Source organism: Genypterus blacodes, unplaced genomic scaffold (genome assembly GCF_046128005.1).
Source record: "Genypterus blacodes isolate CSIRO-AG114 ecotype Tasmania unplaced genomic scaffold, CSIRO-AGI_Gbla_v1 ptg000048l_1, whole genome shotgun sequence".
Classification (NCBI taxonomy): Eukaryota; Metazoa; Chordata; class Actinopteri; order Ophidiiformes; family Ophidiidae; genus Genypterus; species Genypterus blacodes.
The window spans coordinates 1952909-1972500 of NW_027466861.1; the positions used below are offsets into that span (position 1 = coordinate 1952909).

Consider the following 19592-nt stretch of genomic DNA (forward strand, 5'->3'; position numbering starts at 1 on the left):
AGGGTCATTCACATCTTGAACTAAACAAAGTCCATCAGTGTGGGATGATTCCTTCATGCAGTCACACTCCACAATGTAAAAGAGGGGGAATTAACTGTGATCCAGTCCCTCTTTTTAATATCAAATCTAGTCACTAGATGGCAGACTAGACCACAAAGCAAAGAGTCTAACTGAGGAGAAATCTCTGCGTGCTAACTCCAAACATGAATGATGTCAGGAGAGCTGATTTATTGTTATTAAATAGGTGAAGGATTAGAGAGAAGAAGAAGAATACAAATGGATTTATTGTAGCATCAGACTTACAGCAATTGTTGAGATCTTTACAATATGAAAACCAAACTGACTAAAAATATAATGCTTGTAAAGAAAATCTAATGTCTATTACAAAAACTATGTCTAAACATTTCTCATCTGTCATTATAATAAACATTTTAAGTAACAAAACACGGCTGAGAAGGCAGAAGTTAGGCACTGTAGGTCCTGTCAATCAAATGTCATGTTACTTCTGGGTTTTTTAGTTTATTTAGATTCAATTCTAAGCAAAAATACAAAAAGACACACTGTGTGTTATGATGTGGTATGCGTGTGTCGGTGGGTCGCAGGTAAAGGTTCCATCAGAACCAAACCCGGTTCCCTGATTATCAAACCAGATCCAGTGGTGTGTTCAGCTGGACTCTATTTCAGTCCAGGCCCCTCCTCCTCTTTACGTGTCAGAGGAGGACTATTGTCCACGGCGAGACTCGCGTCCCTTGTTGTCTCCTGCGGTGGAGGAGGAGGAGGTGGAGACACAGTTGTGTTGGATGGCGTGCAGATGTGACCCAGGGCCTACAGGGGTGGGGCTTCCTCCCGGGCTCACCCCTGCAGCTGGACACAGAGACACAGATCTGTCATGTCTGCGTATGTACGGACGTGCGTCTTAACAAGGTTTTCATGATTAAAGGAAATGCTACGTCTGAACTCGCTTGATGTTGAGTTTTTGTAAGTTGGAGCATTCTGGAGATGTTTGGTGATCACTTGCCTCATTTATATTTAGCTTTCTTATTTTGGTGTGCACAGAACTTCAAGCGACACATGACAAACAATGTTTCAGGGTCAAAGGTCACAGGAAAACACTTTCAGATGCAACAGTAACAACACATATATGAAATTAAACGTATGAATTCATGTAGAGGAGCTTTAAAGGCTTTATTGTTCCATGGATCCTTAAGAGTCCAGTCTAAGGATGACTGATCTACTGTAGGCCTGGTCAGTGAACACATCACCAAAATGCTCCAGTTTAAAAAACAAGGTGTAACAAGGATCTGATTTGGACGTTGCCAGTTTGTAGCTGAACAGATAAGTGGCACAAAACTACTTGTGTTAACCAAACATCTCTTAGTGCCTTAATCGTCATGGAAACAGGTCTCACATTTACATGACATTTCTGAAACTGGGTTACTGCTGAAAGTGGAGCATTACCACCTTACTGAAGCGTGTGTGTGCGTGTGCGTGTGAATAATTACCCAGTGCAGTGTTTAAAGAAAAATATCTCTTTTATTTTTACATATGAATACTGTACATACAGGTATAAAGACAACAATTGAAATGGATGAATGTAACACGTGCCTATATTGCATCCCTCTTTGTACTCTGAGGCTCTGCTCTTATTTTAACCACCGAGGTGCTTCAGCCGCTCACAGGCTGAACTCTGAACTCTGACCCTGCCCGGAGTGCAAGATGGGCACGGTACACCTTTTGTTCCACACTAGCTTCATGCCAGGCAAATACAGCCAATCACAGAAAAGCTTTGCAATCCATACAATCAGTCTAGGTTCAGCTCATTAGATGAGTTATTAAACTTAACCCTTACATACTGCTCGGGTCACATTTGACCCATTTTGACTTTTGAGATGATAATAACAAAACAAAACAAAACACTGAATATTTAATTGTTAAAGCCTGAATTTGTATCCGTGGTGACACAAAATGTACAAAAGGAAATACTGAAGCTGAAGATAAATTGTTGTATATTCTGGATCCATATTCATGTGAATTTATGTGTCATACCAATTGTGTTAGATTTTTTGAATTAAGGTTATAATATTTATGTTCTCCTCACATTTAGTAAACTAGATTAAAATTTCTGCTGGCAATTAGGGATCACCCACTTGTTGACTGCAGATCAGGTGCTTGTAAAAAATATATTTGCAGTTCCAAATCCAGTATAGAGAGTCTAAAAAGGAGCCGTTCCATACTGTGCAAGGCATAAACTATGACCAGTATGAGTATGTAAGGGTTAACGTGGTGAAATAGTCCTTTAAAAGGAGCGTTAAGAGTGCAGTGCTTAGCCCTGATTGGTTCTCCGAAGGAATAAAAGTGCATATGGACTAATATTTGGAGACTGTGGGGTCAAAAGCAGGGTGGTGACTCTTAAGTGCCTTGTGGTTGTGCTTGCAGTTTACAGTGGCATCATTTAAGGCACAGTACACCCTGCCCGTATGCACGGGGGGTGGGGTGGTGGTGGTCCGTCATAATGGGGTGATGGATACCTTATCTGCTCGTGTAGGGGAGGGTGGCTGAGTTATACGTTCAGTGGGTGGAGATGACTGGTGTCAGGCGGAGGGGGAAGCTGGTGGGAGTGCAGGGTGGTGGGCTGGGGGAGGGGGGGGCGGGGGGTGTTACTCACTGGGGTACCCCTGTGCCTCTTTCTGCCGGGCGGTGACAGGACAGTCCTTATGGGTCAGCAGAATCTGCTTCAGTTGACCCACCTCTGACTTCAGCGACGTCACCTCGTTCTGCCAAACACATACCAAAATGAGCATTCGTGACAAGTATGTGTGCGTGTGTTGTGTGTGTGTGTGTAGAGTATGTCCCACCTGTAGCTGCAGGTTTGTGTGCGTCAGCTCCTCTGCTTTCTTCTCCAGTGATGACACCCACAGTTTCCTCTTCTGCCGGCAGCGAGTGGCAGCAGCTCGGTTACGCTCCAGGAATTTCTGCCTGCGCTCGTCGGGGTCTTGATCACTTGTTCTCCTGCGACGGCCTCCTCCTCCACCACTGCAGCTGCCACCAGGTTGCACTGTATGTTGGGGTGACAGGGAGGGCTGCATGTGCTGTGCTACAGGTGACAGCTGTGAAAAAAACAGGAAAACACAACACACACCTAATTATAGAATGAAGATAACAAGGGACTGAAGACCCTAAACTGATCAGTTATTCTTTTCCTCAATTATATTCTTGCAAAGAAACCAAAAACACAAAATAAATTGTATCATGTAGTTTTCTTTAGCATGTTTCAGTATTTTCAAAGCAATACAAATAAATATAAATATAAATATATGTACAAGTATAAGTATAAGTATAAGTATAAATATAAATATAAATATAAATATAAATATAAATATAAATATATATAAAGCAATTTATATTTTTTCTTTACTCATTACATTTTTTCACAGTGTATTTATTAGTAAAAACTTTTTTTTTAATGTTCCATTACGAAACTGGTAAATTTGATACCCTGCAGACGCATAAATATGGCTTTTGATCAGGAGCATAGGGATTAGCCTATGTATATACAGCACAATCAGCATATTCAGTGTGGAAAAAACACAGCACTGGAAAAACGCAGGAGTTGGGACTCAACCCAGGAACCATCTGTTCCGAAGCCTGACACTCTACTGATTCAGTCCTGCTCAGGCACGTTTAGTTCCCTCAAATATAAACAGAACAGATAAAGTTCTGCTTGGCTTGAGAAGCTTCACTGCACTGCTGACACTAGTTGGAGTCGAGGGTGAATGTGAGTGTAGACATCATGAGGCGCCTCAGTAAAGACAAAGCCCTCTCACACTGTACCTGCACTGGAGTGGGAGGCGAGCCCTGGTGCACGTGGGATGGCGGTGACCGGTGAGCCTGGGGGTGCTGTGCGTTCCCTGATTGGTGAAGCTGTTGGCTGTGGGCGCTTCCCAGGTGCGGCTGTGGCCCCGGAGCGTGGCACCGCTGTTGGTAGGCGATGGACGGAGCTGGAAGGTGTGGATGGTGATGATGGGGGTGGTGGTGCTGCAGCGGCGGTGCCTGGAGACGCTGCGACATCAGCTCCATCATGTGACCCATGGGTGTCATGGGGTTGCTGCCTGGAACCATTCCTGTGTTGTGGTGCTGGTAATGGTGGCCCAATGACTGTTTGGATCTCTGAGAGGGCAAATACAACACATATTTATACATTAATATACAATAAATGTGTGTAAAGTAAAGAGATAACGCCGTATTTCCCATTCCATTCCATTCAATCCTGGATCCAGGCGTATAACGGACTCTTCCCTGGGCCGCGCGTCGGCAGCGAGGCGGGTGAATACATGAAATCGAACATCACGATCACATGCTAATGTAACTCATCCCGTCTGATAGGTGTGACGTATGATGAGCGTGCGGTCATACCTAAACACTTCCCAGCGCTCTCATCGTGGGCGTGTTTCCTCCCAGCACAGGCTAAATTTGTACCAGCAGATAAGAGCCTCTCGGTCTGGCCACCTCAGGTCAAACAGGCCTCGGTTACTTGTTTACCATAAGAAGCCAAAAAAGACTCAAAATTACTCAACCCCCCCACCAAACTTAGTGCGTCATTGCCACTTGTAATCCTCCACAACCGTAGATAAGAGGGATAATGTGTTGGGATAAATGCTGCCGTCTGCAGCTTGATACCTTCACACTTTATCATTCCCGTGTATCATCTGACCAAACACACTGTAAGAGCTAAATTAAACTCATCTCACCTTTCCCCAACACTCAGCAGAGGGGGGAGAGAGAGAGAGAGAGAGAGAAAGAGAGAGGGAGGAGAGGGAGGAGAGGGAGGCGAGGTCGTGTTTGGAGCATGACATCACCCCCCCTCCTCTCCCCTCCCCCTCCCTCCTCCTCCCCAGCAATATTGCTATCGCTCCCTCTTACGCAACATTTTCTTTAAGAGAGGAGTTTATTTTTTCCCCCTGATCCATTCAGCAACGCAACAAAAAAAAGGGAGCGCATTTAGCGGCTGCCAAGAGATGAGGTCACCGAGCTGTCTGTGCCAGCTTTGCCAGCGCAGTCGAAGCGCACACACACATACACGCGCGCGCACACACACGCTTCAACAGGATTGGACATGAGTACTTCAGCAGTGTTTACTACATAGAAACACCCTGACACGGCCATACGATTACATCATGGGTCCTCGGCCCGGGTGACACACCAGCTTGATATTTCTGTCTGGAGGGATCGGTGAATGAAGACTGCGCACTGTACACCAAACACTGATCCACTTGTCGAACGTTTGCTCCCCACTTGAGCTTACTGTAGAGTTACAGTACGACACAGGCACGTTAATGGGCTCTGTGTGGTTGTAAAGGAGGAGGAGTCGGGTTTCACCATTTGGAGACGCACAACATGAAAAGTAACAAGGCCCAATCAGAATAGAAGAGAATAAAATACAATGTGTGTCTTGCAAGGGAGATGTGAGCAGAAAACGTATGTGTGTGAGAGAGAGAGAGAGAGAGAGAGAGAGAGACAGAGAGAGAAAGAGAAAGAATGGTTTGAATTTGAACCAGTGACCTAAATGGCTCTGAAACCTGAAACCACTGTTACTGCATATACAGGATCAGCACATCAAGTCATAACCTGTGAGTGTGTGTGTATGTATGTGTGTGTGTGTGTGTGTGTGTGAGAGTGTGTGGGTGGGGGGTGGTTGGAGTTGACATACTTTTAACAGTTCATCCTGCATGCAACTATAAAGAGCAAAACTAAGAGTTAAACTGACAGCAGAGGAGATATTTGGCACAACCCTCTTTTACAAATGTATTCTTAAAGATTTATTCTGTGAAAATGTGTCAAGTTCAAATAAGAAAAACTCTGAAATGAAAGAAATGAACAAAACATTGATTGATTGATTGATGATGATAGCCTAAATGCCCACTAAAAATACTAACCTGTTAATATTACTCGTGTTGATATTGACACAATATGAAGCAGCAGCAGCAACAACAGAGAGAGACAGAGTGAAAGAGAGAGTGAGAGAGAGAGAGAGAGAGAGAGAGAGCAGATAAACTGTGGCTTCCTGCAGTCCAGACAGGAGTGTGTGTTTAAGTGTTCAAGTGTTACGCTCTGTTTCCTCTCTGTCCTGATTACAAAGGAATAAGATATTAGTCAAATCCATATGTGTGTGGCTGAGTGTGTGTCATGCCAATCAGACGAGTGTATGCACAACGTGATTGTGTTTGTGCGTGTGTGTGTTTATGCACGTAGATGCTGATCATGAGACACACACGGGGCCTCTTATCATTTCTAATCTTATGAATCGTCCATGAGAAATGAATGATCCACTCAGTTAGGAAGTAAACAACTGCTTCACCCTGATTGGTCAATACCTGAGGTGAGGAGCAGGAGGGGTTGTGGGCGGGGCCTGGTATGCCCATGACACAGGACATCGGCTTCTCCATCTGAACAAGAAATGACATCACCATAAGATAAGATAAGATTCAATCTAATGTAAACAATCAAATACCTTAAAAGTACAATCATACAATCAATAATAATAATAATAATAATATAAATAACAACAACAGTGAAAATACTACTACTACTACTACTACTACTATTAATAATAATAATAATAATAATAATAATAATAATAATAATACAACTAATAATTTAACAAATGATTAAACTAATAATGAAAATAATAACTAAAATAATAATAATAATAATAATAATAATAATAATAATAATAATAATAAAGGTCAGAGCTGACTGCAGTCTGATCGCAGCACAAAGTTAACCTTCACTATTAAGAGTTCCCCACAAGGTCGCATCACTTTTAAAGTTTGACACTTTTGATTAATTTATCCACAGGAGTGAAGTGACTTTTCCTGTCAGCCATTAATATTTCTACCAAGTGGTGCTTGACCACTTTGGCTACTATATCTACATCTATAAATCATGTGCATGCGTATCTGAATGTGAATGAGCGCATGTGTGTGAGTGTGTGTGTTTGAGTGAGTGAGTGGAGCGCCCCATACTTACGGGCATGTGCTGAGCAGATGCCCCTTGCATGGCGGGGTCTGGCAGGGTGCCAGGCAAGGAGGCCGGGAGGGGCTGTCTGTGTCTGTTCCTCATGTGGAGGAGGGAGGACAACGGCCCGGGAGCTGGCCTGCGGTCAGCCACAAAGACAGGGGACGGGTCACGCCTGAGCCCAAACACAGCTACAGTTTCACTTATCAAGGGTTCAGACGCAGTGGCAGGATGAAACATTTAGAGCCAGGGTCTGAACCGAGGACCAAGGTGAGACTGACAGAGGTGGACACAGTGAAAGACAAGATGGCGAAGATGGATAGAGTCAAAACACAGATAGAAAGAGTAGCGCACTTGGTGACCAGAGATAAATGGCAGGTATGGGAAAAGCCGTCTGAGCCTCCGAACACAACCTCTGACGACAACATTTACGTCACGTGTACCAGGGCACACCCTCGTGCCTGTGAAAAGTATGGCCTTAGAATAAATACCTCTTCCAAAGCCAACAAGCCGGACTACTATGATTAGCTAAATATCTCCCGAATGCATCAACTGTGTCAGAGATATAGTTCAAACATAAATGACTTGGAAATCAAGCATTTGAAAAAGTCCTGAATTAGGATTGACATTTTGTTGGGCTCTCCGCCATGCTGTGATCCACCCGTCCACTTAGTTTAGTCCAAGTCCTTCTGCTAACAAACAAACCAACCAACCAACCAACCAACCAACCAACCACCCAACCAACCAACCACCCTTGGTGAAGAGACCCAAAGCAGAGATATGGAGGGAAAAGGCCTGGGGTGACAGCTTGAGAGGGAGGATAGAAGCTTTAAGGATCAGAGCAGGGATGTAGAGTCCCGGGGTGCCATGTGCTGACCTAACCGCTTTGGCTCTCAGCCAATCGGACGGCGTGGGCCTCCGCGGCTACGCTTAGCTCATTGCTGGTGATGTCACCGCTGAATCTGGAGTATGCAGGCCCAATAACTTACTAGAAAGAACAGACAAACCAAAACAGCATTTCCTAATGTAACCACAACAGTTCTACCGGGCCAGCCGCCAGACACTCAAAGACTAGGTCACTATGGAAACCTGTGGTAAACATGAGGGGAAACAGTCAGACACTCGATCCATGGCTCATTTAGTAACACTTAGTTGGTTTCACTGACTAACATGCTGTCTGGATTCAGCTGGCACTGATTTTATCCACCATAATCGACAGTCAACTCTCTCTGTAGCGTCCCGTGACGTGCCGCCCGGTCCTGTCTGGTCCTGCCTAGTCCCGGACAGATGTTCGGAGCTTATTATGCCACTAACTATGAATGGAATTTTGACTCATCTAATCAAGTACAGAGAAGTGAAGGAGGTTCTTTAAATCCTGTTTATAGGCGGATTACATGCAGTTATGGGTCTACTGGTCTGTTTCTGGAGGCTTTTATTTTGGTAAGTATTGGAATTTAAGATAGAGTCCTGAAACTATTAAAGACTTGTGTTACTCACAACATGGCACCATATCAATGACAAAGTAGCTCATTTGAAATGATTTATTGATGACTTTGTCTGGATAAGTGGCCACTGGACACACAATGTAAACACCTGACTAACTAACTAAATAAATAAAATAACAACTACAATGCATGATTTTATTTTATTTTATTTTATTTTATTTTATTTTATTTTATTTTATTTTATTTTATTTTATTTTATTTATTTTTTATTCATGAATAATTGTCTAAATGTAATAATCTGTTTTAAAACTTAATTTACAAAAAAATCTCAATAATAATGAATAAAAAACTGGTGTGAGGCTTTACAAAATGTCCACTTCTTTATTTATACTGATTAATATTCACGTGACTGATTGTCTGCTAGGTTCCGTTAAACCAAAACTGAGAAGCAGGACTGTGGGGGAGCAGCTGGAGGGAGGCGGGAAGACCAGAGACAGGAAGTCCCTCTAATCTGCTTGTTGAGCGGGACGATAACCACGGAGCCCATGAAGCCGAGGGAGCGTTATCAGAGGGGGTGGGGGGTGGAGGGGGCGTGGCTTTGAGTGAGTCATCACCCATCGATTGTCCCCTTGTCTGTAAGCGTTTGATCGTTCTGTCAATAGATGTTCGATTTTCTGTTTATCATTTGGGGCAGTGATACTTTACGCACAAGGAAATCAGTGCATCCTAAGACCGGATGTGTGAGACAGAGTGAGAGAGAGGAAGAAAAAGCAACTTTAACAGGAAATATGTGTGGGTGAATGAGATAAAGAAAAGGGGGTTAGCAGCAAGGATGAATGGATGACGAAGGAGTTGGTTAGGCGTTTTTATCCGTACTCACCCTGAGTGTGTTAGGGTGGACGGGGCTTGGGAGGTGACAGATCCAGACTGGGAGGAGGACAGGGCAGCCAGACTGCAGCTGGGGCCCATCATGGAGCCATGGGACGGGGCGTGCTGCAGAGGGTGTGTCTGGGGATGGTGCAGCGGCTGGTGCTGGTTGTGGTGCTGGAGCTGGAGCTGGGCCTTGAGCTGCTGCTGGCTCAGACGGGAAGATCCATTATGGGTAAGCGTCTGTGGAGGGAAGCGAGGAGGGACAAACCATTTTCAAATATAAACTTTTACTGCACTACTTTTGTCCAAACTGTGATGGAGTTTTAGTGCTGCTGTTGGGAAGAAAATACCTGTTTGCTCTTTTCCTCTTCTTGTGCCTGCAGAAACTCTTCCTCGATCTCTTTGAACAGACCAACCTCTTCACAGTTCTGTAAAAATCGGGTCGGTGTCGGAGTTTGGTCTAGAACCACACACACACACGCACACACACACAGCAAAGAAGGAAAGACACAGGTTTAATGAAACGGTATATGTGTGTGTGGCGCACCACGCAGATAAACAGGTCTCCACTGAGCCGATCTCATTCCTTCTCTTTGTGCGATAAGATCAGTCTGTCTTTCGCGAGCCGTCTAAACATGCAGGGGTCAAAGGTCAGCCAGGCTCTTTGTTTTGACAGGAGATTTCCTGCAGGAGGCGTGAGAGAGAGAGGGAGCCTGGAGTGGTCAGATGTCATGCTTATGTTTATGTCCAGACTATCAGCTGTTGCCATGGTTACCGACGGTGTCAGTGTCCCATGAACTGACTTGTGAGTGGAACACGGCTGCGCCGTATAGAAACAGCCAACATACCATTAAAGTCTGAGTGTGCATCGATCCTGCACCCTTCATTAGCACTTGTGTCTCGTGTGACTGTTTCCCAACGTCCTGGCAACCAATATTTTGATTTGATACTTCTACTCCATTGCAGAAAAATACAATTATTCAATATTACTGCTTGTTTGCCATAAATATTCATCTAAAGCAGCAGTTATGGAACCCAGAATGAGTTCATTTGAGCTTTTGAAGAAGGGGCGGCCTCTTACTCACTCACTGTTGGTGCACAAAGGGTCAGATTAAAGCTTTATGGGGGGGGGAAACTAATTCACAGAGATGGTTGCAAAAGCCTCATGACGACAACACGGAAGACAAATTTCTGATATCATCTCAACAAAGCAACGGTGACCTCCACATCCTCCCTATAGATCCTTCAAATAGGAAATGAAATACGTACAGTCAACTCATACTGACCCCCCTGTGCCCCGTACCTTTATTTTTCTCCAGACAAAAGTGCGTCCTCCAGCTAATCAGCATGTTTATATCTAATCTGATGCAGCACAGTGTGCATGTTGCAACACGAGCAGCTCTGTTTCACAGCGCAGTCTATCTGCGTGAAGGAAGCCTGTATCCAGCTTATCTGATTTCATACTGTATAACGTAGCGTCATCATTTTTTCATCAAGCGGAGAGAAGAAGAGGTCACCATGCACACACACACAAAGACACACACACTCCAAAGCCAGACAACACCCGAACACAGCAAGGGAGTGATGATGGAGAGGAAGGTTGGGTGGGGAAACTGCTGATTAAAAGCTGAACATTCCCAGATCAAAGGTTGAATCTGGGATGACGTGTTTGTGGTTAAGACCCAGTGTTACCTGTGAAAGCGATGTCCGCCTTGATGGAGGAGAACTTCAGCGTCATCTCATGCTTGTGCCTGTGGATCATGAGATGCTCCTCTAACTGGAAACGCTGCAGCACATGACAAAGGGAGAATACGAGGAGACGTGACTCACGAGGTGAGATACTCTCTGCTCCATCAGCTGATCACTTCTGAGCTGAACCATCTGTCACAACACGCTGAGTCAGTCCAGTCATTTGGACGTGCATAAGGCCAGATGTCGCCTAAATACTATTAGTGTAATATCAGCGATCAATCCAGGTTCTCAGATGCTTCATTATTCCATATTTTCCATCTCTCCCTGCTCTACCCCAATCCAATAGCAAATTTACAAACCGAAATGTTCTTCTTTCCTCATAAGTTGCCTACAGACTAAATTTAAGAAATAAATGTTCATAAGATAAAAGCCTACAACTGAGAAATCAAATTAACACACATTTTTATTCCCACACAAGAAGGCAGGCGCCCAGAAGTCCAAACACACACCTTCACGGCCATATTTGACTACCAACTGACCAGTGGCATCCTTCTTGTCAGAATAGGGGTGGGAAAAACGCTGATGTGGGGTGTGGGTAGAACAGGGGGAGATGGAAAATACGGAGTCAGAGAACAGGACCGAGAACCACTGGGCTGTATTATATTTCTATGTGTAGGAGAAATGCATCAGTGAAATCATTGTAACTCGCATAAATCCACCCCAAACCCACACACACACACACACACCGAAGGCCTCAGCCACATTCAGTCATTTTTAATCAATTACAATAAAGGACGATGATGAGATGGTGCAGCAAATTTATGAGCTTTTATTTCTTCACAGATGTTACAACACAAGCCCCAACCCACACACACACACACACATACATTCTATACTGACCTGAGAGCAGCCTGGAGCACCGCACGCGTAGGGCCTGTCCTGTTTGTCATTCATGTCACACACAAGCCTATACGCAAAGATAAGAATGGAGAAGAACGTATGGATCAGCTTTAATCATTCAGGACGCACAACAACAATCCTACGTACATATATACAATTACACACACAATTATCCTCCTATTATCAAGTCTTTATTTCGGGAGTAATTCTATAAGAGGGTGAAGGTGCAGACCGGCAGATGATGGATGTTTCAGGCCCAGGAGAGAAGCTTACATTGAGGAAAACGATCCTCGCGGTGCCAGTGGGTGTTTGATTAATACTGTCTAGGGTGACAGCATTAATCTATAGGTTCTAGTCGCGTTTATAAGACCAACTTATACTCTAATATACGTCTTTTTGTGTACATTGCGTTCCAGAAGAGGATCGGCAGCTCTACAGCAGCTAAGAATCTATTTTTCTAGTTCGAGTTATGTTATGGTTGTAAGCGTCTCTTGCCCATAGTCGGGCTTTCGTGGCGCGCGATGAAAGGATGCACGCTCGACACGAATAGGGTGAGCTTTGAAAAGAAGACAGATATGAACGACAGGGAAAATCAAGACGACACGGGATAAAAATAAACACAAACACAGAATGGAACAGTGTTATAAAATGCCTGCTGCTGCTAACCCGGGCGTGACCCTGTCAGAGCAGATATTAATCTGGTGATGGGGGGTAATTACGACTTATTTGAAAAGCTGCTGTTGCTGCTGCTGCTGCTGCTGCTGCTGCAGCTTCTTCACTTTCCACTGAGAGCAGAGGAAACTATCAGCTCCATGATCTCAGGCGTTCCTCTGAGTTTTACAGACAGCCGGAGGTCAACAGGGCGACCAACCCTTGACTTTCATCTGCCTGTGTTCCTATAGCGTACGACTGAGTGAGGACCACCGAGGGAAGTCATTAAGAACGTCACTGGTGCGTCTGCGAGTCGAGATGCTGGAGAGACGGGTGATTATGCAAATTTTCGGTGATTTCCACACAGATTTAGATGCGTAAACATTTGCAGGAGTTCATATATGGGATTGCCTGAGACAGTAAAGAGGGCCCATGGTGTTTATGGAAAAGAGAGAGAGAGCGAGAGAGAGGGCGAAAGCGCACGCTTCCATAAGAAATGGATGGGGGGGGGGGAGAGGTGGGGAAGTGGAGAGTGACACGGGGAGGAGTATGGAAAGGACAAGTGGCAGTGATGGAGCGGAAGAGAGAGAGAGAGAGAGAGAGAGAGAGAGAGAGATGGAGGAGGACACGATGAATGGATGGAGGGGGGGAGGCTGTACTGTACTCCTGACAGGTTTGAACCTGCCTCAGCCCCCATTTTCCAACCCCCACCAGTTGAGGTGACTTCATAGGTGTGCGCGTGTTCGTGTGTGCCTGTGTGTGTGCGAGTATGTGTGAGTGTGTGTGTGTGTGTGTGTGTGTGTGTGTGTGTGTGTGTGTGTGGAAGTAGTAGAAACAAAACAGAGTGAAGAAGAAATAAACTAACACAACAGATAGATAGAGAGAGCATCATCATCATCATCATCATCATCATCTGTGTGGCCTCTGTTCAGTAGCATGTGTCATAGATTAGCAGACTCAGCACATTTCCACCCAAACCTCCCGTTACTATGGTTACATCCATGACACAATGAGGTCACCCCTTAATACAAAAATCCAACAATACGTCCGACAACATGTTGCCAGTTCCTTTCTAATCTAAAGAGGATTACTGGCACAGAGGAAAACAATAGGAATCTGTAAGCAAATAAATGGATATTACATTAATCTGTGAGCAGTGACACACACATACACGCACACACATACACACACACATACACACACAACATTAAAACAAAGTTGGAAAATCGCCTGTAAGAGCTGAGATGAGACCCAGAAAGTACACTAACGTTACTTACTGCTCCTCTATATCCCCATGACGGATGAGAGTCAACATCGAACCGGTCCACGCCGCTTGGGACCTCAATCAATCGGCGCAGAAAAGAAAAAAAAAAAGAAAAAAAAATTTACGCCGCGGTTCTGACAGCGGGACGGAGTCGGTGCGCGAATCCCAGCGGTCCCGGTGAAGCGACCGGCTCGGTTCATAAAGCAGCCCGGCACGGTGGCACAGCTGTACCGGGAGTGCTGTCACACCCCCCAAATAGACACACACTCAACCGGTCCGCCTGATGAGGAGCCTAACCGGGTCAGCCCAGCCAGAAGGAAAAACAACCAAGAAAGTCCGCTTGGTTGAAGTTCTCCGGCGGGGTTGGAGAGTGTACCCACGCTGGAAGAGTTGAGTTCGGCCGGTTGTGCGGAGTGTAAAGTTGGTGAATGAGGCGAGTTCAGTTCTTACCTCCAAGTAGAGAGACACACAAGCGGCGCTCCAGAGAGGAACCACGTTGGACTGGAGCGAGATTACAATACGTTCTATTTACAGCAGCATTACATCACCCCGCGGTGACGTCACACGTGGGATTCCTGAACTTCTAAATCATCGCGGTCCCGGGCCGGAGAGAGAGAGAGGGAGGGAGGGAGAGAATGAGAGAGAGGGGGAGGGAGATAGGGGGGCTCGCAGAGGGGCGGGGTTACCGACATTGGCCGGTAGGGGGACGGGATCGAGCGCCGCAGCCATGACGCTTGGAGAGGCCACAGCAACGTGACAGGACGCGGGACAGACCGGGTGGGCGGAAAGTTGCTCCGCTCTCCGTGAGTGTGAGGCTGCAGCGGGACGTCCCACCGTCCTGCGACCAGTCTGTGCGTCAAAACGAGCACGAAGGATGCCAAATGCGGATGGTTGCCGTTGTAGTTTTAGCACAAGATGAAAATATTGTTATGAGGAAAGAAAACTTGAGCTAAAGTTGGGTCGTAATCTCTTCTCCTCTCATATACACCAAAAAAAGACCATGTAAACAATAAGACTGTGAAGAACTTAAACTAAATCTATTAATTTTAGGATTAGGGTTATTATATTATATTATATTATATTTTATTTTATTTTATTTTATTTTATTTTATTTTATTTTATTTTATTTTATCTTATCTTATCTTATCTTATTTTATTTTATTTTATTTATTTTATTTTATTTATTTTATTTATTTTATTTATTTTATTTATTTTATTTATTTTATTTATTTCATTTATTTCATTTATTTCATTTCAATTTTACCCAACATGAATATAACATACATGAATGATATGTATTATGATATAAGTGATCAGCAGCAGACCCAAGTTATGACTCTATGTTAGTGATTCTCAAATTTGTTGAAGCAGTGACAAAACAAAAACATTTAAATACTTTAAGTTTAGAAAAAAGACAATGTGTGACGTTCACAGTATGAGCAGGACATTCAAATGGAATCTCAGTAATCCAGTTGACCACCAGGGGCGCTTTAAGTACACACTGGTGGTACATGTACCACACATTAAGAATCTCTGCGGTGTAGTTTAGGAAAATGTTTCATGCATTGCGCCAAATGAACGTTGAGGAAAAAAGGTGCAACTGAAACATACTCTCATTCTAAGAACCGCAAAGCAGCATTTCTAAGTAAATGTGAGTACATAAAACTGATTGTTTACGATACATCAAAGTTGTGTTTCCACTGTGCTGACCTGTGGATTGAAATGCCTCCCATATTTGGTCAGACTTTCCTGTGCTCCAGCAAAGCTGCTGAACCCTGGAATCTGGTTTTGTTGTGGTTCAAGTGTGAAATGGGACCAAACCCTACTGACTCATCATCCACCAATCGGCGAAAGTATGCAAATTCTGGTGGTCAAGGCAACAGAAAGAAACAGGAAGTTGTCATGATGTCATTCTGTGTTTTGAGCTCTTCCCCATGTGGACGTGAATCACTGAGTTGTCTTTTCAGCAAACACACTGGCTGTTTTACGGCGTGTGTGTGTGTGTGCCATGGCAGGACACTGAGAGTGACAAACACACACACACACAGATGTACTGAAAAGTGTAAGACTGCAGCCAGGAAGTGTCCGGCTAGCACCCCGCAGCAGACAGTGCTGCCGACATTACAGCTACCTCCATAACTCTGTGGCTATTACCAGCTGTTACCGTCTGGCTTCTTCACCTTGGCTCAGCTTTTTTTTTTACGGCTAAGAGCTGCAGAGAGCTTCCTGCAAAGGGTCTGATGTCACCTTTTCTGTGAAAATGTGGTGTTTTGGGTGAAAGTTCACTCAAGCTTTCTGAGCTAAATCCCCACCTCCTCTTTTTTTGGAGCATCGCTGCTGGTTTTGGGACATTCAGGAGAGCAATAACTCAATAGTGACTGAAACTGGAATCCCACTGGAAAAAATAACATTGTAAGAGCACTGGTGTGTGTGTGTGTCTGTCAGTACTAGAGTCGTGTGTTGATAACAAGGTGTTCTTACTAGTTGGATGTGCCCTGTGTGAAGGGAACAGCCCCATAAAATTTGTAGCTGAATATCAGATAATAATCGACACTTGTGTGTAATGTGGTGCAACACCCACAGACCCCAAATAAGATGATGTCATGCCCCATAAACTTCCTCTCCCTCACTCGCTCTCTCTCCTTTAACAACACATGCTTGCACTCATTTGCGTAATGGCGTCGGGAACTGCGTCACCGTCACAGCTCTGATGCGCCATGTGTGTGTAATGAGTGTGTTTTTGTTGAGTGTGCGTCTGCGTGTTTGCGTGTGAGAGCGAGAACATCTGTGTGAGGCTGATGTCACTGGTTTTCTATATTGTACACGTGTGTTAGAGGCTGTGGATGCTGGTGATGTCATGTTGTTTCATGTGTGTGCTTGCAACGGGTGGTACTTTACATCTGTACAGTAGTGGGTCAGTGCATGTGTGTGTGTGTGTGTGTACAGAGGGTAGCCGGGGTGTGCTCCCTGGTCTCAAGGTTGTTTGCTGAAGTCTCTGGCCGGTGGTTTATGATAGGCATTTTAACGCTCGATTAGCAGGTCCAACACAGACCAGCCGGCCCTGGTTAGCCAACGGCAGTGACTTAAAGACATTCTCATCTCTCTGGGAGCCACACACACACACACACACACACACACACACAAACACAAGCCATAGACACTGTGTTCTCTCCTCTTGACCACTGAGTTATTACAGGGTCACATTAATCAGAAGACTGTTGTGCTACATTATGAGCAGTATCTTCACTATAACTTAACAACTGATACACACACTTACTCACACACACACACACACACACACACACACATTAAGGCTAATGTAACAAATCACTTCTGGGTAACTTAGTTTCTCAACATTAGAACTTAGTTTCTCAACAACACAACAAACTATAACCCATTTATTCAAAGTCTAACTGAGGTGATGTAAGAGTGTTTTTCTTTTTTAAATAAACATTTTGTACCCGCCCATGTGGCACTAACTGCTATATTTCATAACACTGGGATCAATGCCATTAGGAATAAATCCTGTAGCCTGTCCTGTGAACAGCTAACTGAAAAAGAATGTTTGATACAGCAACTGTTTCCCAGAGTGAAGAGGAGAAAAGAAGAAACAAGCAATAACAACACAGTCTGTGAGAGAGGAGAAGGGGCCTAAAACCAAACTGCTTATGTTTGGGGATAAAGGTTGTTGTGAGATTTTGGCAGCTTTTCACAATGAAGCAAAGTGATCAAATATTAAAATTGTGAAATGTTATGCGAGTGGAGGGGGTTTGTATATATTCACTTCATCTGGGGCCATCTGCCAGAAAAGTGCTGCTTTATTGAGTCAGTGTCATATTTGTATTGGAAAGCAAGCATAGATAACAGAAGTGATAATAAAAATAATAATAAAAATAATTTTGTAATATGTTTTAATCTCTTATTTTGACATCCAGTTTGGGATCTTTATCTGATTTATACACTGACATTTAATTTCCAATAGCTATTAGACTTGTGGTCTTCAGCAGTAACGCCCAGTCAGGCTCAGTCTCCCTCCCCGGCTTAGAGCTCTTCATGCGGCTGAGTGCTGCTCTGCTTCCCCGCTAAACTGACTTGACCGTGTAAACCCGCTGGATTCCCCCGTTAATGCGCCTTTGATCCCCGGTTTGATCCCCGCAGGTAGGCAGATGGTGACGTAGCGGCCACCAGCCCTCCTCCCCCTCCTCTTCCTCCCCCTCCTCTTCCTCCTGCTCGCCGACATAACCGCCCCCACCGTCCCGCCCGCGTCCCTCCCAGCTGCGTCCGCCGCTGTCCTGTCTGGCTGCCCGGTGTCTGCTCCGCTCCTCTCCCGCTCCGCTCCGCTGCTCGGCCCCGCTCCCGCCCCCCCGGACCCGAAGCCTCTCCGCCTCTCTCCACCGCTCGCCTGCCCCGGCGCCTCGGACCTCCCCCGGTGAATGCACCAGTGCCAAAAAACATGACGGGCATCGCCGCCGCTTCTTTCTTCTCCAATTCCTGCAGGTTCGGGGGCTGCGGGCTGCAGTTCGAGTCTCTCGCCGAGCTCATCGTCCACATCGAGGACAATCACATCGGTGAGTCGGCCCGGGGAGAGGCGGGGGGGAGGGACGGAGCTAGGCGGCTAGCTAGCAGCAGCTAGCCGCCGTAGCCACTTTAGCTTTCACGGCGGTGGGCTGCGGTTTGCGTTCCGCTATTCCCGCTGCTCGCTCCCCGGCGAGTTTGCGTCTATATACGGCTGTCTAACTGAACAAGAGAGAGGAAACTTTAATACTTTGACGTGTGTGTGAAATGAGGGAGCGCGTCTCTTTCAGTCGCGCCTTAGCCGTGACAGTTACCTATGGCAGCGGTAACTCTGCCCTGTGAGGGCCGCGGAGGTCTCATGGAGGTGAACCTCGCATCCCGACCCGGGCAGAGAGCGGAACAGAGGGGCCAGTGTATACGTTTACAGGCCTGAGTGTGGGTGTGTATGAGAGGGAGGGAGAGTGTGTGTTTGTCTGTGTGTGTGTGTGTAAGCCCGGCTGCACCTCATCTCACACACACATTTCATCGTGCCAAAGTGTCTGTGGCGTTTGTCACCTCCACGCATCAACACTTCATCGCCATTGACGCCGCATTAATTGGTGTCAGACGTGCAGAGACTTAATGAACAATTAAAGCATTTACTCCACATGCGAAACACTTGAACTTGTTGCACCTTTTGTGACCTCATTTAATCCCTAATTGATGGTTAAAGATCAATTGTCTATCACCTGTTTACATTTAGACCACATGCAGATTTAGACAAGAAAATGCTGCAGTATGTTGATCTGAAACAATAACACAGAATCTGGCTGTAAATTGGAAGGCGTTGATGAATAATGTATTTATTCAGGCGTCTCAGTATGATAAGTAAGATTTATTTGCATGTATTTACCACAGAAAGTCTAGCTGGAGGAAAGAATCAGAGTACTGCGATGCAGAGAAAGAGTGATGTCACACTGAGTGGTTTTAAATGCCACAAAATGTCCATTTTTGCAACATTTTGACATGTAAGATCTTTGTCAGGTGAGAAATCTTTCCTGACTTTGACTCAAATCTAGTCTGCAGCCTGAACTCTTCCCTCTGATGCAACATGTAGTAACCGTACCTGCAGAAGTGGCGCTCATGCTGCCTGAGTATCTCTAATGTGGGGGATGATGGTAAAAGTCATTTGCTGGGTCTGATAAAGACTACACAGGTAATTTAAGCTAGACAATTAGAAGCCTGTCATTTCACACTTATGC

General features: G+C 45.1%; 2 protein-coding genes across 4 annotated transcripts in view; one reads left to right on the forward strand and one right to left on the reverse strand.

The window, feature by feature from the left end:
* Positions 1-363: 363 nt before the first annotated feature.
* Positions 364-14371, reverse strand: LOC143000676 (cyclic AMP-responsive element-binding protein 5-like). Of its 2 annotated transcripts, XM_076150082.1 has the most exons (12): positions 14287-14361; positions 13850-13912; positions 11922-11988; positions 11022-11115; positions 9680-9789; positions 9340-9569; positions 7027-7153; positions 6372-6443; positions 3832-4167; positions 2856-3107; positions 2666-2774; positions 364-864 (listed from the first exon to the last, which is right to left on the reverse strand). In XM_076150082.1, the coding sequence occupies exons 2-12, from the start codon at positions 13885-13887 to the stop codon at positions 722-724; spliced, it is 1578 nt and encodes a 525-aa protein (XP_076006197.1). In that variant the 5' UTR covers positions 13888-13912; positions 14287-14361; the 3' UTR covers positions 364-721. The 2 variants fall into 2 exon arrangements, with proteins under 2 accessions (XP_076006197.1, XP_076006196.1); XM_076150081.1 differs by lacking the exons at positions 364-864; positions 13850-13912 and having other exon boundaries at positions 1551-2774; positions 14287-14371.
* Positions 14372-18110: 3739 nt separating this feature from the next.
* Positions 18111-19592, forward strand: part of jazf1a (JAZF zinc finger 1a) — an 11501-nt gene continuing 10019 nt past the window's right edge. Inside the window, exon 1 of one of the 2 annotated variants that reach the window (XM_076150000.1) lies at positions 18111-18404. In XM_076150000.1, coding sequence (XP_076006115.1) covers positions 18290-18404 — 115 coding nt within the window. In that variant the 5' untranslated portion in view covers positions 18111-18289. The remainder of the gene's footprint in view (positions 18405-19592) is intronic. The other variant, XM_076150003.1, reaches the window with a different exon arrangement.

Excerpts from the sequence above, each read along its gene's own strand:
- LOC143000676 (XM_076150082.1), bottom strand. The coding sequence starts at position 13,887 with ATGTTGACTCTCATCCGTCATGGGGATATAGAGGAGCA. Across the intron at positions 11,989-13,849 it reads CATGGGGATATAGAGGAGCA|GCTTGTGTGTGACATGAATG; the intron begins GTAAGTAACGTT and ends CTTTGCGTATAG. Across the intron at positions 3,108-3,831 it reads CGCCTCCCACTCCAGTGCAG|CTGTCACCTGTAGCACAGCA; the intron begins GTACAGTGTGAG and ends TTTTTTTCACAG.